Source organism: Budorcas taxicolor, chromosome 3 (genome assembly GCF_023091745.1).
Source record: "Budorcas taxicolor isolate Tak-1 chromosome 3, Takin1.1, whole genome shotgun sequence".
Taxonomy (NCBI): domain Eukaryota; kingdom Metazoa; phylum Chordata; class Mammalia; order Artiodactyla; family Bovidae; genus Budorcas; species Budorcas taxicolor.
Window position 1 is genome coordinate 97,998,468 of NC_068912.1, and position 25,097 is coordinate 98,023,564.

At 38.0% G+C, this 25,097-nt stretch overlaps 1 protein-coding gene across 1 annotated transcript in view; it reads left to right on the forward strand.

The window, feature by feature from the left end:
• The window catches only part of SPATA6 (spermatogenesis associated 6), a 158,077-nt gene that overhangs the window by 90,244 nt on the left and 42,736 nt on the right, over positions 1–25,097 (forward strand). Inside the window, exon 9 of the mRNA XM_052636760.1 lies at positions 8,920–8,960. Coding sequence (XP_052492720.1) covers positions 8,920–8,960 — 41 coding nt within the window. The remainder of the gene's footprint in view (positions 1–8,919; positions 8,961–25,097) is intronic.

The window sequence follows — 25,097 nt, forward strand, 5'->3', positions numbered from 1 at the left end:
ACAATTTTTAAATTTATTTGGCCATGAAACCTTTTTCCTACTTTAATAAGCATTACTGTTTGTGGAACAGGCTTTGGGAAATACAGTTGTAAAAGACGCAGCTGTCTATAACGGACTTTTGGACTCAGAGGGAGAGGGAGAGGGTGGGATGATATGGGAGAATGGCATTCTATCATGTATACTATCATGTAAGAATTGAATCGCTAGTCTATGTCTGACGCAGGATGCAGCATGCTTGGGGCTGGTGCATGGGGATGACCCACAGAGATGTTATGGGGAGGGAGGTGGGAGGGGGGTTCATGTTTGGGAACACATGTAAGAATTAAAGATTTTAAAATTAAAAAAAGAAAAAAAAAATTCAAGCTGATACTTTTGGACATACATTTACACGTATGTTTGAATGCTTGCTCAGCCACTTGTTTATAAATGGAGCATTCTTGAACAAATTATGTTAACTACTCTGATTATCAGTTTATTGAAGAATGAAGATAACATGATAAATATTACTATGCAAATGCCCTAGCACACAGGACACTTAATATCAGCTGTCACAATAATGTTTATATTTCAGGAAAGATAACATTCTTTAGATTTAGTTTATAATAATTTTTTTTTCATTTTTAGGCCTGATCCTAATAGTTAGATAGGTTATTTCTAAGCTCAATATGAAGATGATTTTAATAAAGAAGATTAAATAGTTGGGGGAGTGTGTGTGTGTTGTGTGTGTGTGTGTGTGTGTGTGTGTGTGCACACGCTCTCAGTTGTGTCTGCTTCTGTGACCTTACAGACTGTAACTCACCAGGCTACACTGTCCATGAGATTCTTCAGGCAGTCACAAAAATGGAGTGGGTTGTCATTTCCTTCCCCAAGGGGTCTTCCCGACCCAGGGATTGAACCAGCATCTCCATGTCTTTTGCATTGGCAGAAGGATTCTTTACCTCTGAGCTACCTGGGAAGCCCAGTTAGGGACATCTAAGTGTTAATATCTATAGACGCTGGCTAGTCAATTCACCAGAAGCGTTTAAGTTAACTTATTGCACACTAAGAAAAAGGCATAGAAAAGTGAGAGTAAAAAAATATAATCAACATATTGTGAGCTTTGTCTCTTTCTGATTCTAAACTCTAGTTACATAATCTCTCTTTTAAAATTAGGATATGAAACATTCTTATCTAAGAACATGAAGAGTTTGTGCTCACCTATTTTCCTTTTTTAGCATTAATTGGGAGATAAATAGGGTAATCGATAAGCCTTTTGTACTCTGAATAATAGATTATGTGAAATTAGGTAGAGATGTTATACTGTTTCCCCTCTTGGACTAAATTTATAGACATTGAGTAAATGCACTTTAAGGACCAGAAAAATTGAAAATGACTTCAATATAGACTTTTCTTGGGAAGATGTTTTTGGAATGCACTTAAATATCTGATTTCCCCTAACAATTATTATATATTTCCCAGCAGAACTGTTATAGTTTCTAGTAACTTCATCAGCTGCCTATATAGAGGTACAATTAGAGAGGTCAATAATGAGGTGCTCTTTTCTTTTAACTTTTTATTTTAATATAATTTTAGACTTATAGAAAGTTGAAATAGTACAAAGAATTCCCCTATGCCTTTTACTCAGAATCTACAAATATTAATATTTGCTTTTCCTTCTCCCTCCATCTTTCTCTTTCTTTCTCCTCCTTGCCTCCATCTCTGTATGTGTGTCTGTGTATAAATTTTTCCCACCATTGCTATGGACTGAATTGTGTCCCTCAAAATTCATATGTTGAAGTGCTAACCCCCAGCGGTGGTATTTGGAGATGGGTCATTACCTTTGGGAGGTAATTAGGTTTAGATGAGTTTATGGGGTAGGGTTTTCATGATAGGATTAATGTCAGAGATCCCATATCGGTGATGTTCCTTTCTCTCTGTCATGTAAGGACACAACCAAAAGGCAGCCATCCTCAAGCCAGAATGAGAGCTTTCACTGAAACCTGGCTGTGTTGGCACCCGCATCTCAGACTTCCAGCTTCTAGAAGTATGAGAAATAAATGTTTATTGTTTAGTTCACCTAGTCTATGATAGAAGACAGCCCGAGAAAACTAACAGTTTTTCTCTTACGGGGATGTAATTATCAAAACAAGGAACTAACAATATAATAAGCTCTAGTAATTTTCTGGTGAAATCTTTAGGGTTTTCTATGTAGAGGATCATGTCATCTGCTAACAGTGAGTTTTACTTCTTCTTTTCCAATTTGCATTCCTTCTATTTCTTTTTCTGCTCTGATTGCTGTGGCCAAAACTTCCAAAACTATGTTGAACAGTAGTGGTGAAAGTGGGCACCCTTGTCTTGTTCCTGACTTCAGGGGAAGTGCTTTCAATTTTTCACCATTGAGGATAATGTTTGCTGTGGGTTTGTCATATATAGCTTTTATTATGTTGAGGTATGTTCCTTCTATTCCTGCTTTCTGGAGAGTTTTTATCATAAACAGATGTTGAATTTTGTCAAAGGCTTTCCTTGCATCTTTTGAGATAATCATATGGCTTTTATTTTTCAATTTGTTAATGTGTATTACATTGATTGATTTGCAAATATTGAAGAATCCTTGCATCCCTGGGATAAAGCCCAGTTGGTCATGGTGTATGATCTTTTTAATGTGTTGTTGGATTCTGATTGCTAGAATTTTGTTGAGGATTTTTCCATCTATGTTCATCAGTGATACTGGCCTGTAGTTTTCTTTTCTTGTGGCATCTTTGTCAGGTTTTGGTATTAGGGTAATGGTGGCCTCATAGAATGAGTTTGGAAGTTTACCTTCCTCTGCAATTTTCTGGAAGAGTTTGAGTAGGATAGGTGTTAGCTCTTCTCTGAATTTTTGGTAGAATTCAGCTGTGAAGCAGTCTGGACCTGGGCTTTTGTTTGCTGAAGATTTTTTATTGCACTTTCAATTTCCGTGCTTGTGATGGGTCTGTTAAGATTTTCTATTTCTTCCGATTCAGTTTTGGAAAGTTGTACCTTTCTAAGAATTTGTCCATTTCTTCCAAGTTGTCCGTTTTTTTGGCATATAATTGCTGATAGTAGTCTCTTATGATCCCTTGTATTTCTGTGTTGTCTGTTGTGATCTCTCCATTTTCATTTATAGTTTTATTGATTTGATTTTTCTCCCTTTGTTTCTTGCTGAGTCTGGCTAATAGTTTGTCAGTTTTATTTATCCTTTCAAAGAACCAGCTTTTAGCTTTGTTGATTTTTGCTACGGTCTCTTTTGTTTCTTTTGCATTTATTTCTGCCCTAATTTTTAAGATTTCTTTCCTTCTATTAACCCTGGGGTTCTTCATTTCTTCCTTTTCTAGTTGCTTTAGGTGTAGAGTTAGGTACAGCTATGAACTTTCCCCTTAGCACTGCTTTTACAGTGTCCCACCGGTTTGGGGTTGTTGTGTTTCATTTTCATTCGTTTCTATGCATACTTTGATTTCTTTTTTTATTTTTTCTGTGATTTGTTGGTTATTCAGCAGCGTGTTGTTCAGCCTCCATATGTTGGGATTTTTAATAGTTTTTCTCCTGTAATTGAGATCTAATCTTACTGCATTGTGGTCAGAAAAGATACTTGGAATAATTTCAATTTTTTTGAATTTACCGAGGGTAGATTTACGGCCCAGGATGTGATCTATCCTGGAGAAGGTTCCGTGTGCGCTTGAGAAAAAGGTGAAATTCATTGTTTTGGAGTGAAATGTCCTATAGATATCAATTAGGTCTAACTGCTCTATTGTATCGTTTAAAATTTGTGTTTCCTTGTTAATTTTCTGTTCAGTTGATCTGTCCATAGGTGTGAGTGGGGTATTAAAGTCTCCCACTATTATTGTGTTATTGTTAATTTCCCCTTTCATACTTGTTAGCATTTGTCTTACATATTATGGTGCTCCTATGTTGGGTACGTATATATTTATAATTGTTATATCTTCCGCTTGGAGAGATCCTTTGATCATTATGTGGTGTCCTTCTTTGTCTCTTTTCACAGCCTTTGTTTTAAAGTCTATTTTATCTGATATGAGTATTGCTACTCCTGCTTTCTTTTGGTCTTTATTTGCATGGAATATCTTTTTCCAGCCCTTCCCTTTCAGTCTGTATGTGTCCTCTGTTTTGAGGTGAGTCTCTTGTAGACAACATATGTAGGGGTCTTGTTTTTGTATCCATTCAGCCAATCTTTGTCTTTTGGTTAGGGTTTTCAACCCATTTACGTTTTAGATAATTACTGATAAGTATGATCTCGTCGCCATTTACTTTATTGTTTTGGGTTCAGGTTTATATACCCTTTTTGTGTTTCCTGTCTAGAGAATATCCTTTAGCATTTGTTGGAGAGCTGGTTTGGTGGTGCTGAATTCTCTCAGCTTTTGCTTGTCTGTAAAGCTTTTGATTTCTCCTTCATATTTGAATGAGATCCTTGCTGGGTACAGTAATCTGGGCTGTAGGCTATTTTCTTTCATCACTTCAAGTATGTCTTGCCATTCCCTCCTGTCCTGAAGAGTTTCTATTGAAAGATCAGCTGTTATCTTTATGGGAATCCCCTTATGTGTTATTTGTTGTTTTTCCCTTGCTGCTTTTAATATTTGTTCTTTGTGTTTGATCTTTGTTAATTTGATTAATATGTGTCTTGGGGTGTTTCGCCTTGGGTTTATCCTGTTTGGGACTCTCTGGGTTTCTTGAACTTGGGTGATTATTTCCTTCTCCATTTTAGGGAAGTTTTCAACTATTATCTCCTCAAGTATTTTCTCATGGTCTTTCTTTTTGTCTTCTTCTTCTGGGACTTCTATAATTCGAATGTTAGAGCATTTCATATTGTCCTGGAGGTCTCTGAGATTGTCCTCCTTTCTTTTAATTCGTTTTTCTTTTTTCCTCTCTGATTCATTTATTTCTACCATTCTATCTTCTACTTCACTAATCCTATCTTCTGCCTCCATTATTCTACTATTTGTTGCCTCCATAGTGTTTCTGATCTCATTTATTGCCTTATTCATTATATATTGACTCTTTTTTATTTCTTCTAGGTCTTTGTTAAACCTTTCATGCATCTTCTCAGTCCTTGTCTCCAGGCTATTTATCTGTGATTCCATTTTGATTTCAAGATTTTGGATCATTTTCACTATCATTATTTGGAATTCTTTCTCAGGTAGACTCCCTATCTCTTCCTCTTTTGTTTGGTTTGGTGGACATTTATCCTGTTCCTTTACCTGCTGGGTATTCCTCTGTCTCTTTATCTTGTTTATATTTCTGAGTTTGGGGTGGCCTTTCTGTTTTCTGGCAGTTTGTGGAATTCTCTTTATTATGGAGTTCCCTCACTGTGGGTGGGGTTGTATGGGTGGCTTTTGAAGATGTCCTGATTAGGGAAGCTTGTGTTCTGGTGGGTGGAGCTTGATTTCTTCTCTCTGGAGTGCAGTGAAGTGTCCAGGAATGAGTTAAGAGATGTCAGTAGGTTTGGAGTAATTTTGGGCAGCCTGTATATTGAAGCTCAGGGCTGTGTTCCTGTGTTGCTGGAGAATTTGCATGGTATGTCTTGCTCTGGAACTTGTTGGCCCTTGGGTGGTGCTTGGTTTCAGTGTAGGTATGGAGGGTCCTAAGATGGCAGAGGAATAGGACAGGGAGACCACTTTCTCCCCTACAAATTCATCAAAAGAACATTTAAATGCTGAGTAAATTCCACAAAAGGACTTCTGAATGCTGGCAGAGGACATCAGGCACCCGAAAAGCAGCCCATTGTCTTGGAAAGGAGGTAGGAAAAAATATAAAAGACCAAAAAAGAGACAAAAGAGGTAGGGAGGGAGCTCCGTCCCAGGAAGGGAGTCTTAAAAGAGAGAAGTTTCCAAATACCAGGAAACACTGTCACTGCCGAATCTGTGGTGAGCCTTGGAACCACAGAGGGCCACCTAACTGGGAGGGAAAATAAATAAATAATTAAAACCCGCAGTTTAAGTGCCCAACGGTAACTCCCCCAGCAGAGAAGCAGCGCAGATGCCTGTACCTGCCACTAGCAAGCGGGGGCTGGGCAGGGAGGCGCGGGCTGCATTGCTTAGTAAGGACCGGGCCTGAGGGCAATCTGAGGGAACTAACTTGGGCTAGCAAACCAGACTGTGGGATAGCTACCAGGCGAAAAGGCCTAACCTAAGACACCGCCAGGCCCGTACACAGAACAAAGGACTGACTAGAGCTACACGAAAAGCCCTCACCTAAGACACCGTCAGGCCCGCTCACAGAACAAAGGGCTGTACAGAGCTAGTCGGCTGAAGACCATCCCCCTCCAGTGACAGGCAGCCAGAGCCGGAAGGGGGCAATCACAGCCCCCTTCGAGAGACATTATCTACCAAACTGCAAGCAGGCTTCTTTACTAAGAGTTCTTGCAGTTCTGGACAGTCAACATCCGCCTGAGAGGGTGCGCCTGTTGTACACCCAGAAAACAACGGCGGGGACGGGGGAGGTGATAAGTCGCAGCGACCACTCGTGCCAAATACCTTATCACCTGAGCTCCTCGGACCTGGGAAGGGCACAAAATGCAGGAGTCTGCGCCTCTGAGGACTAGATGTAATTTTTTTTTTTTAAGCTAAACTTTCCACGTTTTCTCTGGCTGGAATTTCCATGAAATATAATTCTAATCTATGCAGTCCTTATGAAGAAATTTAGTATCTCTTGTACCTTAAGAATATTTGGAAGTTCATCTGGTCATTTGAGCATTTTAAAGTTGTCCTTTTTTAATTTGCTTAGAATTTAGCAAATACCTCTCATTTCCAAATGCCATCACTTTGAGGAGTAGGGCTTCAACATACACATTTTGGGAGGACACAAATATTTGGTTTGTAACACTGATTTAATGAGATTATACGAGAATCAAATAATAGCTAATATTTATTGTGTTTTCTGCTAGCCACTATTCTAAGTACTTATATTTCATTGATTCATTACTCACAGTAACCTCAAAAATTTTAGGTACTATTAGTTATCCTCACTTTACAGATGAAGAAATCTGAGATTGAAGAAAATGTAAGTTGTTCAAGATCACACATATACACACACACAGTCTAAATTAGCTCTTTTGTTTTCTTTATACTTTTCTTTAGTGTGACCCATTCATTAAGGCCCAGCTCAACTTTTTCCTCCTATAGGAAGTTTTGCCTGATTGTCTTCAATTTTGAGAGACTGGGCTCTACTATGACTTTTTGTTAGCATTAATTGCCAGTACCATTCTGATGTAGCTTGTCCTTTTATGCTGCTGTTATTTGACTTGGTAATAACTTAAATAAATTATAAGCACTGTACAACCATGGGCCATGATTTTTATCTCCTTTATCTGCTACATTTAGGATATAGTTAGCGCCTAATTGTTAGTAAGGGTGACTAAATATGAACATTAGGAAACCTCAGGTCAAAGTATTGGCTTAATTTATAAAAATGAAAGAAAATTGTAGAAGTTTGTCTGAATTAGGGTAACTTTATAAATGGTTTTTGCCTGGAGAATTCCATGGACAGATGAGCCTGGTGGGCTACAGTCCATGGGATCGCAAAGTGTCAGACAGAACTGAGCAACTAAGCACAGCACGGCACAGATTATCCTGGGTTTGTATCTGTATACCCTGTTTTTCTGTACAAAGTGGTTAGGGAAGGTAAAATATAGACTGTTAAAGAGTGTTTTTTATTGAAATGTATTAGCAAAGAAGTAGAGTTTCAAAGTATGGTTCTGATTTTCTCATCTATCAATATAATAGAGATTGTAATTCTAAAAAGTTGACTCCTTTAAGTAATAAATAGAACACCAAATGTACATTTATAATGTAGTGGTTTGTTTTAGAGAGAGATTTGAAATAATTTTATAATCCACTGTTGTAAATACCGAGAATAGGTACTTTTATGAATTGTATAATTTAATCATAACTATAACTCTCTTTTGAGGTAAGGTAAGCATTGTCTTTATACTTTTAAAATGAGGCATGAAATTAATTGTGTAACTTGACCAAATTACCATCTATGGTAAATTGAACCTGGCCTTGTTTGAGTCAGAATTCAATAGTAATGATGTTGATGTTGTGTTAGTAATAATAGAAAGAAAGTGAAGTCGCTCAGTCATGTCCAGCTCTTTGTGACCCCATGGACTGTAGCCTACCAGCTTCCTCCATCCATGAGATTTTCCAGGCAAGAGTACTGGAGTGGGTTGCCATTTCCTTCTCCAGGGGATCTTCCTGACCCAGGGATAGAACCCAGGTCTCCTGCATTGCAGACAGATGCTTTACTGTCTGAGCCACCAGAAAAGCTGTTAGTAATAATAGCATTTATTTTACTGCCTTACATGTAATATATAATGTAATCTTTAAAACAATATTATGAAAGAGGCACATGGGACAGTTGAAGGATCTGAGACTTGGAAAAGTCAAAGAATATGCCCATGGCCAAATTAGAAGTGCTGGTGCCTAATGGTAATGCACATATGTTTGTCAGCAAGATCTATACTGCAGGACAGTAGCTCCCACTTGCTAAAGCTGGTCCTGTTTCCACTACACTCACTTGATTCAGGCATGGACTCCAAGATTAGGAACACTTGTAGTTTGGCAATATCTATCAAGTCTACATGTTCAAAATACGTATCATCATAAACTGGTTTGTCAACTAAAAACTGTCCTTTTCATGCAAACAGATTGGCTTATCGAATAAAAATTAACATGGTCTATATCAAATATCTCCTACTGTGATGAAAATAATATTTGTGAATCATTTATTTGCTAAAGAACTTATAGATTTGAACTTATCTTTGTAACATTGTTGAAGGATTTTGAAGGTATTTCTGAAAACTGCTGTGTGAATTATAATCATAGAAACAGTGATTGTAGGAAAAAGCAAAGATTAAACCAAATTTATTTTTGGTGGAAATATTTATAGTTTCTTTTATACGTCCTTTTTTAGATCATTCTCATCTTGGCTGCTGTCGACCCAAGGATTATAAGGTATGTAATAAAAACTACATGTGATAGTTATCCTGGCTTTCTGGTTAGAGCATACATAAATTTCTGATATGTATGGTCAGATATTATCATATTCATTTAGTCAAGAAATCTACAAACAATAATTGTCATATTATGGAATGTCATTATTTTGTCTGGAATAGACTTTTCAGAGTGTCTTCCTATAACTATTTTGTGACTTTTGATTGTTCTTTTGGATTAGTTATTTGTCTTTGTGTGTATGTGTGTGTGTGTGAGAGAGAGAGAGAGAGTTAGAGACAGAAAAATTGGCTGTTACTTTTAGTGATACCTCACAGTAGTAATTCTAAATGTCATTTATTCATTCATTCATACAGCAGCATCCTCATAATTTTTGCAATATCTGCATGTAATTTATGCTATCTTTAAAAAATCCACAGAATCTAAAAAAAAGTACGTATATATATAATAATTGATTCATTTTGTTGTACAGCAGAAACTAACAATATTGTAAATGTACTTCAATAGAAATTAATTTTAAAAATTCAAAAACTGGAAGTTCATCTTCTTTTCATTTATAAGTATAAATGAAAATTAAAATAGTTGAAAATCGGTATCATATGCTTTAAATGGATGATAGCCTTAAAAATACAGTGAAAACAAAACAATGGTACTAAATTCTAGCTAGATAACAAGACTCTGAGACATGTTCTCTATTTCTTAAAATGAGATAAGCAATGACATACAGGTGTAGCAGACATTACCAATAGCTAACTGAAGATTTCTGATTGAAAGAGAATTGAATAGAAAGTACATTTTTTTCTTTGTGATTGATTCACTGTCGTTTAGTGTATGTCCATGTACCATGTAAAATAATCTTGTGTATTATCTAAATTTATTTTGGACAGCATATTAAAAACCTGCTATATCACTAGTAGTTCATGTTCTGCATTTTGAGAAGTATTTCCCCAGGATTTATCTTTTCTGCCTGTAAGTGAAAACTTCTTAATAAGAGGAGGTATTATATTTAGGAAAACAAAACAAAAATCACACCTTTCTTTATAATACCTTTGTTTATTTACTTGAAGACGATTTATTCAGTGCTTTATGGCACTGAATAGCATAGTTCTTTGCCAGGCTTTGATTGTGATGAAAGAAATACGGAAGAGCCAAGGCAGAGTTGTGACTAAGGGTCCAAATCTACCAGAGTGTCAGAATCATATAGGTGGAACTATATGAAAATCCATTCCAGGCCTACTAAATGAAAATTGCTGAGAATGGAGACTGGAAATTTTTATTACAAGTTTCCAGGTGATTCTTATGCATTCTTTTGCTGTCTATGCATTGGCATTTGAGATCTATGAGTATAGACATGAACATAGCACTTAAATGAAACCATCCCTCATATAGTGTTTGTATAGGGCTGTGCCCTTTTTAAGGCTTTCCCGAGAGGAGTGTGGGCCTGGCATAATTCACCTGGTGCAGACCCACTCTATTATGTGGAATATACTCAAACACATGCATGTATACTGATCTGTGTAATATATGTGCTTGTGAGCGTGCCTGTAAACACACACACATGTGCACACACACATACATCAAAAAGCATAATGTTCTTTGTCTTGCATGGGACCTGGGGAAGCCACCTTATTTGTAACACCAAGGGATAAGCCTGTCTTTGTACGTTTTCTTCAAGTCATGTTTCACAATTTTTATGTATTTATTTTCTTCTTTATTTGCATCTTTGTTTATAGTCTGCCTTTAAAAACACCAAACTATTTCTACTTTCTCCTTATTAGTGTATAGGAATGCAAGGGATTTCTATGTGTTGATTTTATATCCTGCAACTTTACTGTATTCATTGATTAGCTCTAGTAATTTTCTGGTGGAGTCTTTAGGGTTTTCTATATAGAGGATCATGTCATCTGCAAACAGTGAGAGTTTTACTTCTTCTTTTCCAATGTGTATTCCTTTTATTTCTTTTTCTGCTCTGATTGCTGTGGCCAAAACTTCCAGAACATGTTGAATAGTAGTGGTGAAAGTGGGCACCCTTGTACACCCGTGGCAGATTCAGTTGATATATGGCAAAACCAATACAGTACTGTAAAGTAAAATAAAATAAAATAATCTGTCAGTTCTAAAATGGCAAGGATCTTATTGGTCTTACTTACTGATAATCACTAGTACTTAGCATATTGTCTGATACATAGTGTGGATTCCTAAAATATGTGTGTTGTGTGAGTGGATTATAAAGAGAAAACAAGTAAACCAAATATATAAAAGTATAGAAAGGTGGGAAAGTTTATCAGACACTAATCGTTATCCTAAGGTAACTATAATCCAGTTCTGTATTGACTGGTCTATTTAAAGGTAGGTGTATATCTTCAGAATCCCCTCTTCTAAATGAATTATTTTAAAGACCTTCACTTCTATCCCTTAACTATCTGCCCACCCTCAACTCTATATTCTTCACTTTCAGAGTTAGAGTAGAAGTTAATCATTCATACCACCCTTGTAAGGCTGTGGGTAGTAAGTCAGCTTACAGGATTATTTTTTGTATTGAAAAGGTAGATTTCCATAGAAATACATATTCAGCATTGAACAGGGCTGTTTTTTCTATGGAAAAATAAAGGATTGTTTTTGTATAGGCATATAATAGCTGGTGGAACACTGTATGGTATCTATAAGGAAAAGAGTTATGAAACTACGAATGCTTGCAAGAAATTTTTAGAAAAGTAAGACTTTGCCTAAGCTCTGTTGAGAAATATATTCTGCAGAGGCAAGAGAAGAGAGGTCCATGAAGTGACCCCATTTTGTGTCTTCGCCTTATTCTAGAGCATTGCTGTCCTCTTCACATAGTGGAAAATGAAGGAGAACCTGAAGAGGCATGTCGGTTTCTTAAAAGCCTTGGCCTTGAATTGACACATGACATTTTTACCTACACTCTGTTTGCCAAGAACTAACCAGATGGCCACACCTACATGCAGGGATTGCTTCTCGGCAGTAATTCTGCTCTGAAGAAAGGAAAGATGAATTGTGATGGAAAGCTAGTCCTTTGTTCTGTCACATCTAGAATGCCTTGTTTCTCTCTGCTCCCAGCTTCTCTCATACTATTAAGAAAGATGATATGATTAAAACGCTATTATGTTATTAATAGAAATTAGCAAAAAATTAGCAAAACTAGTAACTGTCTCTGCCTTCATGGATATATTATGATAATGAAAGAGATAATAAAATCACAAAAATCAATATATATTGGAACTGTGACAAATATCATGAGGGATATGCATGCTGACTTCAACTAGTTATATATTAGGAGGATTTGATCTGGTGAAGGAGAACGGAAAAAGGATTTTGAGGATTGGTGACTGCTCTGGAGCTCTGAAGGTGGATAGGAATTTACTGTGTAAAAGGAGGGAAGCACATGTCCAAGGGAAAAGGGGGAAGTAGCATTTGTAAAGGTTCAGTGGGTAGGCAACTAAAAGACCAGTGTTGCTAGGAGTGACAGACATGGGTAAGCACACGGTGTAAGCTTAGGCTGGAGTAGTAGATAGGGATCAAATCTTTTTTGCCATGTTAAGAATTTTGATTATTATCCTAGGTACAATGGGAAGCAAATGAAGTTATTTTAAACAATAAGATGATACAGTTGGCTTTGTACTTTGAAAATATTATTCTTGATAGTAGTGTGGACTGGGAAAAGAATGGAGACAGTAGGCAAGTTAGTAGATTATTGAATAGTCAATGTGAGAAATGATGGCTTGGATTAAGATGATAGTAATGGAGGTCAATTGCAGTGGAGATATTAGACATATTTAGGGCTAATGTTGACAGAAAAGTAGACTTGACAGATGGAAAAGATGCACTATGTTTTCCTAGAGAAAACGTCAGTGTCATAAAGATATACTTCTATGTAGGGTAATTCAAAAATTAATAAAATCTCAATAGAAATATCTCCAGGCCCCCCCCCCTTTTTTTAATTCTAGGAACTAAGCAAAAATAGTCAAAAAAAGTTTGAAATCAGAGAGTATTGAAAGGGTCTTAGCCATGCAGTATTATGAATGACTTTTGTATTTCTGATTTTTACAACTCAGTGTTTTCTTGATACCTTTTATTGAGATAGGAAATGTGGAAAAGCCAAATTAAAGTATACGGAATTCTAAATTCTGCTGCAGTTTCTTGTTTATCTTGTTAATTAGACTTTGGAGAATGTCTTGACTATTCAGATCAGAAAAAGATCAGAGCTTAAAAATAAACCATATGGCACTTGATGTATTCTGAAGAGGATTTACTTTTAAGAAGTCACTGAGCTTTTGTTTCTGGCACTTCAGATGGGAATGAAAGCACACAAAAGAAGGATAGGGTTCTCAGGTAATGGAGAAGGATAGGACAGGAGATAAGAAATAGTGGGGGTAAAGGCCATTTCTTTCAGTGGGACGTGAGGGTATCCTAACAAGACATAATTTTACATTTTCACATTCTTAAAAATTAGCCTTGGCCACGAGATCTTTTAAGGAAGCAATTTGTAGACTCTGAAATTTTTTTTTGAATTTTTATTGGGCCAGTTGAGACGTGCAGACTATTGGATATATAGCATTTTGTTCTTTTTCATTCTAAGGCATCTTTTACATGAACAGTTATGTTCATATAAAACACCCTCCAAGGTAGCCACTGTAATTCTAAAATATACTTAGTGAAATTATGCTATTTGGAACAGTAAATGTACAATTTAAAATCATAGTATAAATATACATAAGATGATCAAAAGATTGAATCTGACTTGGAAGGGGCATTGGCCTAAACTGAAACACAGGCATAAGAATCTGACAGTGTTGGTCATTATGTTGCTAATACAACATATGTTGTATGTTGCTTATGTCTTGGGTGCCAGCCTAGTGGTTGGTATCTTAAATTGGAGACCTGACAAATCTGTACTTCTAAGAAGATGGAAGGTCTGGTAGTGGTTTCTTCCAGAAGCATTTTCTCCCATGGAGGAAAATAAAAAGAAGAAACTGAGGAAAGTTGTCATGATATTCTGACAGGTGGCCCAGGGCAAAGTTTTTACTAAGGATTCTGGTAGAATGAGGACATCTGAACCTGTCAGTTCTTAGATTTGGCTGCAGGATAGCTTTAGAAGTTCATGCCTGGTCATTTTGCTCTGGACTTCCTCTTACAGACTCAGAGCAAAAAGTGACAGAGAGACCTATTAGTAACATATGTAATAAGACAGGTTTCTACCTAGGATACAAGTTTTCAGATTTGAACAGATAATGACAAGAGTTCTCCATTCCTACAAGACAGAGTAACTCAGTATTTGGGAGCTTTAACAAAAGGAGAGCAGACTCCAGACCTAACAAGAAGATTCAGTTAACACACCATTGTATTGATAGTTAGAGAGATCCACACCCCCCTGCCAAGGAGGGAGGCCCCAGAGTCCCAGAGGAAAAAAACTATTTCTGAGTTGAATGTCTTAGATTTGGCAACTAGGAGGATCTCTTTGGATCTTGTTGGATTTCAGGGTTGTCAACTGCCAGCTCACCGAAAGATCACCACAATAACTGGAGAATCTGTTGATATCAAGCAAAGCAGAGCTTTGATTATGCAGTAAGGGAGAGCATCACCTTTGCAGACTTAGTAGTATCTCTAAAAGGTTAAGGGTAATATCTCTGAAAAGTTAAGGGTGGATGTTTATAGGTAAATATTTAAAGGTTAAGTGTTTGAGAGTCTTGGCTCCAGAGTTTTAAGGAAGGGCTTTAAAGCTTTAGCTGATTGTGGCTCAGATCATGAACTCTCCTTATTGCCAAATTCACACTTAAATTGAAGAAAGTGGGGAAAACCACTAGACCATTCAGGTATGACCTAAATCAAATCCCTTATGACTATACAGTGAAAGTGAGAAATAGATTTAAGGGACTAGATCTGATAGAGTGCCTGATGAACTTAGGACAGAGGTTCATAACATTGTATAGGAGACAGGGATCAAGACCATCCCCAAGAAAAAGAAATGCAAAATGACTGTCTGAGGAGGCCTTACAAATAGCTGTGAAAAGAAGAGAACTAAAAAGCAAAGGAGAAAAGGAAATGTATATCCATTTGAATGCAGAGTTCCAAAGAATGGCAAGGAGAGATAAGAAAGCCTTCCTCAGTGATCAGTGCAAAGAAATAGAAGAAAATAATAGAAAGGGAAAGACTAGAGATCTCTTCAAGAAAATTAGAGATACCAAGGGAACATTTCATGCAAAGATGGGCACGATAAAGGACAGAAATGGTATGGACCTAACAGAAGCAGAAGATATTAAGAAGAGGTGGCAAGAATACACAGAAGAACTGTGCAAAAAAGATCTTCATGACCCAGATAATCACGATGGTGTGATCACTCACCTAGAGCCAGACATCCTAGAATGTGAAGTCAAGTGAGCCTTAGGAAGCATCACCACCAACAAAGCTAGTGGAGGTGATGGAATTCCAGTTAAGCTATTTCAAATCCTGAAAGATGATGCTGTGAAAGTGCTGCACTCAATATGCCAGCACATTTGAAAACTCAGCAGTGGCCACAGGACTGGAAAAGGTCAGTGTTCATTCCAATCCCAAAGAAAGGCAATGCCAAAGAATGCTCAAACTACCGCACAATTGCACTCATCTCACATGCTAGTAAAGTAATGCTCAAAATTCTCCAAGCTAGGCTTCAGCAATACGTGAACTGTGAACTTTCAGATGTTCAAGCTGGTTTTAGAAAAGGCAGAGGAACCAGAGATCAAATTGCAAACATCTGCTGGATCATGGAAAAAGCAAGAGAGTTCCAGAAAAACATCTCTTTCTGCTTTATTGACTATGCCAAAGCCTTTAACTGTGTGGCTCACAATAAACTGTGGAAAATTCTGAAAGAGATGGGAATCCCAGACCACCTGACCTGCCCTTGAGAAATCTGTATGCAGGTCAGGAAGCAACAGTTGGAACTGGACATGGAATAACAGACTGGTTCCAGATTGGGAAAGGAGTCCGTCAAGGCTGTATATTGTCACCCTGCTTATTTAACTTACATGCAGAGTACATCATGAGAAATGGTGGGCTGGATGAAGCACAAGCTGGAATCAAGATTGCCGGGAGAAATATCAATAACCTCAGGTATGCGGATGATACCACCCTTATGGCAGAAAGTGAAGAACTAAAGAGCCTCTTAATGAAAGTGAAAGAGGAGAGTGAAAAAGTTGGCTTAAAGCTCAACATTCAGAAAACTAAGATCATGGTATCCGGTCCCATCACTTCATGGCAAATAGATGGGGAAACAGTGGAAACAGTGGCTGACTATTTTTTGAGTGCCTCCAAAATCACTGCAGATGGTGACTGCAGCCATGAAATAAAAAGCTTACTCCTTGGAATTTTCAGGTAGTCATGTATAGATGTGAGAGTTGGACTGTGAAGAAAGCTGAGCGCCAAAGAATTGATGCTTTTGAACTGTGGTGTTGGAGAAGACTCTTGAGAGTCCCTTGGACTGCAAGGAGATCCAACCAGTCCATCCTAAAGGAGATCAGTCCTGGGTGTTCATTGGAAGGACTGATGTTGAAGCTGAAACTCCAGTACTTCGGCCACCTGATGCGAAGAGCTGACTCATTTGAAAAGACCCTGATGCTGGGAAAGGTTGAGGGCAGGAGGAGAAGGGGATGACAGAGGATGAGACGGTTGGATGGAATCAACGATTCAATGGACATGTTTGAGTAAACTCTGGGAGTTAGTGATAGACAGTGAGGCCTGGCATGCTGCAGTCCATGGGGTACAAAGAGTTGGACATGACTGAGCAAATGAACTGAACTGAACTTTAAAGGAGGGAATCTCATTAGCAATGTTTGTCATATAAAAGATTAGAGGTTCCCTGTTGACCCAGTGGTAACGAATCCACCTGCCAAACAGGAGATGTAGGTTCGATCTCTGTTTCGAGAAGATCCCCTGCAGAAGGAAATGACAAGTCACTCCAATATTCTTGCCTGGGAAATCCCATGAACAGAAGAGCCTAGCAGGCTGCAGTTCATGGGGTTGCAAAGAGTTAGATGCAACTTAGTGACTAAACAACAACGTTGGACATGAAGATTAGAGTCTTAAAGCAAGTCTTGATAAGTAAGCAGGTATTTAATAGGGAAGAAATTTTTCTTCCTGACTTATCTCTTGGGCTGAGAAGGGAACTGTTTGCTCAGACTAAGAATCTATCATTTTGAGAAGGGAGCTGAATGATGCTTGAGCAGACTGTTGTTCAGGCAAATGTTTTATGGGAAGGTCCTAAAGCAAATAATGAAGCTATTTACTGGTTTATAGCATTAAAACTCATGGTAAAGTCATATTGAGGTAGGTGAGCCTCAGACTTCAGTTCTGTTAGCCAAGACAGTCTCAGTTCTCACATGTCTTACTAAAGTTATATACACTTTTCCATTAATGTGTTACACATTGTTAGATTTAGTCTCAGAAACCTTACAGTTTTGGTCCCCATTGCAAACAGTTTTTTATGTAAAACTACATTTGTATGTGTTTTGCTAATCTGTGGTTTTGAAGTAGATTTTTGTGTAACATTCTTATCTTAGATATTGTTGAATTTTTTAGTAAAGGAAACTATATCTTATATAAACAATGAATTTTAATTCTGCCTTACAGATTAGCTTGTCTTGACTTACTAGAATTTTCAATGTACTGAAATAAAAGTGGTGATTGGGCATGTGGCAGAGATATTTATTGCCTACTGGCAATTCATTTCCTCTGCTATATTTTCAAGCCCTCTTGCAGGTATATAGGGCGTAGTTCCAGCCAGTAGACTATAAATGGAAATTATGTGGATCCCTTCCAGGGTGCAGCATAGAGGAATTGATAAGAACTCTCTGTTGTTAAAGTGACAGTGAGATCGCCTGTTCTAGATGGTACAGCTGCAAGTTGTTCAGCCTGTCTCATCAGCACAGGTCCTTGGGCAATTTTGTGAAGTGTGATTCTCTTGCTAACCTGTATTACCATAAAGTACAGGGAAAAATAAACCTTTATTATATTAAGCCACTAATTTTCAGACTTAATTTGCTCTTGCAGTGCAACCTGATAGGTTGCAGCACAAAACTAATACTATGTGCCTTCTTGTCTTGATCGTGTCTTAGATAGGATCATGTCGAAGGTTTCATGCCTGTGAATGTTGTTTGCAGTAGATTTTTGTTGGCTATCCTTTAGCAAGTTAAGGAAGTTCCCTTTGAAATTCCTTGTTTTCAGAGAATTTACATTTTTGAATTATGAGTGGATGTTGGATGTTACTGAATACTTTTTTCAGCATGTATTGAGTTGGTTATGTTTTTCCTATGGTGAATTAATAGATTTTCCATTGATAACCCATTCTTGTATTCTTTGAAAGTACCCAGCATAATCATGTTGTATTCTTTTTTGATCATCACTAAATTTACTTTGTTAATATTTTATTTAAGATAATTTCCCACATACTGTCATGCATGTGTGCATGCCTGTGTGCTAAGTCGCTTCAGTCGTGTCCTACTCTTCGCGACCCTATTGACTGTAGCCTGCCATGCCCTTCTCCAGAGATCCTCCCTACTGAGGAATCAAACCCTCATCTGTTATGTCTCCTGCACTGGCAGGCAGGTTATTTACCACTAGTGCCATCTGGGAAGCCCATGGTCACTAGTAAGAGTGATCTATAATTAGATTTCTCCCTACTTTTCTTCAGTGGTTTGGTAGCAGTGTTATGATCACATCATAAAATTAATTGGGGGATATTTTCTTTCTTGGAAGCAGTTTGCCGATTTGTCCCTTGACTCTTTATTGGGCTGTTAGTAAATCCGACTGTTAGTGCATCTTCTGTGGAACTTTCCTTATAGGCATCCTTTGAGGCTTGGGCTGTAGGAGTTTTCTGTTGTTGTTGTTTTTTTTCTCTGCCATGGATCTCTCATAGTTCACTGACCTGGGACTACTACCACCAAACAGTAGCTATTTGACTTTCCTTCAGTTTCCTCTCTTAAAAGTGTTGACCGTAAAAATACCACAAAGGTTGTTGTGAGGATTAAATAAATTATTTATGTAAGTGCATAGAAGAGTGATCTAAGAAAGAAGGAATTTCCCCCTACCCCCTAAAGATTGGCAAACCTAAGAATTACATATCATTTTCATTGCATTATTTTGGAATTTCTTCTAAATTTTTCTCTAGTATAAAGAAAGTACATTTTCCTTAAACTAAACCAGATAGTTGAGCATATGGATTTTTAAATTGGGTGAGGTAGGAATTGATCATTTACTTGAGTAGGATTCAAAAGGAATGTTTTCAGCAAAATTGAGAAACTCATCTCAGTTGCCAATATCTGCTTCTCTTCCTTTTCACTCATAACTATGACACTAGTGGTAAAGAACCTGCCTGCTAATACAGGAGACGTGTAAGAAATGTGTGTTCAGTGCCTGGGTTGGAAAGATCCCCTGGAGGACTGCACAGCAGCGCACTCCAGTATTCTTGCCTGGAGAATCTCATGGACAGAGGAGCCTGGCGGGTTATGGTCCATAGGGTTGCAAAGAGTCGAACCCAACTGAAGCAACTTGGCACTTGCAGCACCCACCTGCTTTATCCTTACTATCCTAAAAGTAGTGCTTTCACTACACTTCTTTCCTATCATCATCCTCCTCAACTGCTTGCCAGCAAATACCATTAGAATTATTTGTTTTAATTTTTTTTATTTCCATGATGAAAGAGAAATTGTCAAGTATGGTGTGTAGTACCAGTCTTCAACAAATATTTTTTGGATAAGTGAGTTTCCTGATTCCTATTTATACTTAGTGGTTCATTCTTCCATTAATTTAACTTTGAAGTTCCTATAAATTATAAATTTTATGGGCACAAATATGATTTAACTTATTGTATAAGCAGCTTTTCAGGAACCTTATTTCTGCAGTATGGCATAACTCAACCATTATATATCACATATTTGAAAAGTATATTATCTACATAGTTACATTTATGTAGTTACAATGAACTTGGTGAAATTAAATTTTCTTTTTTAACCTGTAACAATTTCAGATTGGTTTAAAACTATTAGATTTTATCTTGATGCATTTCAACATCTGCAGTATTGGAATTGTTACATTTCTAGATCTTATAAAAAGGATTTAAAGAACTTTCCATAAATGTAAAAAGAAAAAAACTCTTTATGCTGAAATATGAAGGTTTATGTAAACAGAGGAAATGAATACTATTGTCTTTCATGAATCAAGTTCTCTGCTTTGTGTTTGTACTAATTTTGTCGTATTTATTTTCTGTAGCAAACCCGTAAGATTATTTCCCCAGTTTATAGATAAGGAAATGAAAACTTAGAGTAAATGACTTGCTCAGGGTCACATAGCAAGCAGGGATTTGAACCCAATTCTTTGAACACTCTAAGCTAGGGTTCTTAAGGAATCATCCAAGAAATATGACTCTTCCATTATGAGCCAAAGTAAGGACATTCCATTTGATTTCTGGAGATGAATGAGCAACCTATGGAAAACTCACAAGAGCTATGAAAATGCTTCTTAAGCTAAGTCTAGGTTGAAAATTTGAAGTGGATTCTTATCTCATCCCCTTATTGTACCTTCCATTCCCTCATTTTGAAATATAATTTTCTAAAATATTTATTCTAATTCCATGGAAGGAATATATCCCAGCTGTATCCCCACTACACAGTTACTCATTGTATATCTATTTAGTTCTAATCTCCTTCCTCATTGTTTTATCATTATTTTGTTTTTTCATGTCTCTCATTCTGGATGGTAATATCTTTGAAGCCTCCTGTTATATTTATCTGTGATTGCTGTCTCCTCGGAGAAGCCAATGGCACCCCACTCCAGTACTCTTGCCTGGAAAATCCCATGGACGGAGGAGCCTGATGGGCTGCAGTCCATGGGGTTGCTAAGAGTCGTGCACAACTGAGTGACTTCACTTTCACTTTTCACTTTCATACATGGGAGAAGGAAATGGGAACCCACTCCAGTGTTCTTGCCTGGAGAATCCCAGGGACGGGGGAGCCTAGTGGGCTGCCATCTTTGGGATCGTACAGAGTCAGACACGACTGAAGCGACTTAGCAGCAGCAACTGTCTCCTACCTTGTTCAGTACTTGATACATAGAAGATGCTTAATAAATATTGGATAGTATTGAGTTACATACAGTATTCAAGGTTCTCTACAGTGTGCCCCTCTCCGCCTCTGTGATATTCTCTCCAATTACTTTCCTACACAATTAGCCATGTGATTGTATCTTCATTGTTTATTCCTTGTGCCTTTTTTTCCACTTGGAATGCCCTATCTCCCCCTTTTCTCTGCTTAGCACCTTGATTCCAACCTACCTCCTCCATGAGACCTCCACCATTAGAAGTTTATAAATGTCCTTCTGCAGGTATTGCCATTAGGATAGATTTGTCCCCTAGCAAATCTGTCAGTTTTCTTTGTCTTAATACCCTCTCTCATCTGGTTTGTGAGTTCAAATCCCTGTACCTCTCTAGATCTCTGTGTTAGCTAATGTGTTGTCCAAGAGATTCTTAGATTCCTAGTCTGATAAAGAGAAAAACAGTTGTAGTCACCTAGAAGAGGCTTTATGTAGAGCATTGCTGACTAGTCTGTGGAGAAATTTTAGTAAACAAAAAGTGAAATGGTCTGCAGCCAACATGGCATTGAAATTAATGAAGAGAAATAATCTCTATAAGCCAAGTGGCTCAGATTTGCATATAATTCGAGAAACAGCATTATAGCACTTTTTCCCCCCTTTCCTATCAGTCTTTAGAGCATTTTTCAGTTTTTTTCTCTCATTCAGTCTGGATCACATATTCTTGGTCAGTTATTTGGGACTGTAACTGAGTCATTTGAATTACATGCTGTTTGGTTCTGGAATGAAAGTTTGATTCTCTCTGTTGACTGCTGGCTCACCATATGTTGCTGTAATTCTAGAAAGCAGTGAAAATCGTGGTAGTATTGAAGGAGGAATGGTGTTTTAATAATAAACTGCTTACATTTGTTTTATAACTAATTCACACATCTAGATATTCTGCAGGAAACTTAAAATAAATTATGGAAGATTTTTAGATATAAGGTAGCCATTATTAACCCTGGGGAAATGAGTCTGAGAAAGGTCAAAAGTCAGTGACCTTCTTAAAGGTCAAATATTTAGTTGATAATAACGACTAGGACAAAATTTCATAAAGGCAGGGACTTTGTTGTGTTCACTATTGTAGTCTCAGCACTTAACATGGTGCTTGCATGCCAAGTTGCTTCAGTCATGTCTGACTCTTTGTGACCCCATGGACTGTAGCCCGCCAGGCTCCTCTGTCCAGGGAATTCTCCAGGGAAGAATACTGGAGTGTGTAGCCATTGCCTTCTCCAGTAATATGGTGATGGGAAGTTAAATATTCGTTAAGGAACAAGAAAGAGGAATTGAATTTTATTTAACTCCTGATTAACACTCCCATCACTCCATCAAAACTACTCTTATTAAAATTACTGATACTATTCCAGGTCTTTTCTACCTTGTCTTATCAGCAACATTTGACTGCACTAGTTACTCCCCTTCCTTGAAATACATTATGTAACTGACTCCCAGAATAATACATTCTCCATTTTCTTCCCCTTACTTCCTGGCCATTTCTCAGTGTGCTTCTCATCCTCCCAGATTCTAAACAGTGAAGTATTCCCAGGGCTCAGTTTTCAGAGGTTTCCTATTTATGCTCACTTCCTTGGTTACATCACTTAGTGCCATATTTTTAAATACCATTTAAACTCTAAATATTGCCAGTTTATATGTTTAACCTTGAGTCTTCCCCTGAACCTCTACTCTGATAGTTTGGATGATTGATAGATATGTGAAGTTCAACATATCAAAAACCAGACTCCTAATATCTTATTCTTCCATCTGTCCCATTGGAAGGGTATAACTAATTTACACAAACTCAATTCTTCCAGTGATTTCACCGAAAAACTTGGATGTTATCGTTGACAGTGTACCAGCAGTTCCTGTGGACTGTATCTTCCAGATTGCTTCTGAATCTGATCACTTTTTGCCTCTACTGCTATCACTCAGAGGCAAGCCAGCATTCTTTCCCATGCTTTGTTGTTAATAATTTCTTAATTGATTTCCTTGACTCTGCCCGTGGACACAGTATAGACTGTTCTTGACACAGTAGCCAAAAAGATATTACTTTCCAAAAAAAATAAAAGAGCTTGTCTATTCAAAATAGAAGTCTAAATCCTTAAAATTTGCCTTTTTTACTTTATTTCCTACTGTTCAGTCTGGCCCTCTTGGCTTTCTTGATATTTCTAATTATCAGGCATACACCCCACCCCACCCACAGGATCTTTGTGTGTGTGTGTGTTTTGTTTATTTGTTTGTTTCTCTCTTTCTGGAATGTCCCCATGTTTTAGGTCTTGTGATATTTAATAGAGTCACCAGGGCTTCCCTGGTGGCTCAGAGGGTAAAGCGTCTGCCTGCAATGTGGGAGACCCGGGTTTGATCCCTGGGTCGGGAAGATCCCCTGGAGAAGGAAATGGCAACCCACTCCAGTATTCTTGCCTGGAAAATCCCGTGGACTGAGAAGCCTGGTAGGCTACAGTCCATGGGGTCGCAGAGTCAGACACGACTAAGCAACTTCACTTTCACTTTCAGGCCCATACTCCATAGAATTTTGCTAGGGTAGTTCTCTCTGTGAGGTCCCCATTGACCACCCTATGTAAAATTACAGCTGCTTCCCGACATATCCCTCCCACCCCTCCCAGCAGCACTTCTTATTTCGTTTATTTTCCTCCCATGGTATTTACCATCCTTCAATATACTGTATGTTTTACCTATTTATTTTAGAGGGGGTTGTGTGTCTTTAAATCTGTTTCTCCTTACTAGAATATAAATTTTACTAGAATGTAAGTTCTCCAAGGGCAGGAATTTATTCATTTATCTACCTTGATTTATTATGAAGCAATGGATGAGTATGGGCTTCCCTGGTGGCTCAGATGGTAAAGCATCTGCCTACAATGCGGGAGACCTGGGTTCGATCCCTGGGTTGGAAAGATCCCCTGGAGAAGGAAATGGCAACCCACTCCGGTATTCTTTCCTGGAAAATCCCATGGACGGAGGAGCTTGGTAGGCTACAGTCCGTGGGGTCGCAAAGAGTCGGACACGACTAATCGACTTCGCTTTAATGGATGAGAATGAAGACTAGCATTCTGTTCTGTTTGGCCTCATAGCTAGACTATCATTAGTTCATGTGTATTTGTCATTTGCTTTATATATCCATCCCTACCTTTACCCCATTCCTACTCAAAAGCCCTTGGAATTGATAAGTTCTATAGATTTTCAGTTCAGTCACTCAGTTGTATCTGACTCTTTGTGACCGCATGGACTGCAGCATGCCAGGCTTCCCTGTCCATCACCAACTCCCGGAGCTTGCTCATATTCATGTCCATTGAGTCGGTGATGCCATCCAACCATCTCATCCTTTGTCATCCCCTTCTCCTCCTGCCTTCAGTCTTTCCCAGCATCAGGTGGCTAAAGTATTGGAGTTTCAGCTTCAGCATCAGTCCTTCCAATGAATATTCAGGACTGATTTCTTTTAGGATTGACTGACTGGTTTGATCTCCTTGCAGTCCAAGGGACTCTCGAGAGTTTTCTCCAACACCACAGTTCAAAAGCATCAATTCTTTGGAGCTCAGCTTTCTTTATAGTCCAGCTCTCATCCCCACATGACTACTAGAAAAACCATAGCTTTGACTAGATGGGCCTTTGTTGGCAAATAATGTCTCTGCTTTTTAATATGCTGTCTGGTTGATCATAGCTTTTCTTCCAAGGAGCCAAATGTCTTTATTTCATGGCTGCAGTCACCATCTGCAGTGATTTTGGACATGTGGATTGAATAATCAGATTATTCAATGTTTAGTCATACAGTGGTAGTAACAATTGCTATGCTCAGTAGCTCAGTTTCATCTGACTCTGCAACCCTGTGGACTGTAGCCTGCCAGGCTCCTCTATCCAGGGGATTTTCCAGGCAAGAATACTGGAGTGGGTTGCCATTTCCTTCTCCAGGGGAACTTCCCAATGCAAGGATCGAACCCACGTCTCCTGCATTAGCAGGCTGATTGTTTATTGCTGAGCCATCAGGGAAGCCCAAAATAGCTTTTAACGTTTGAATTC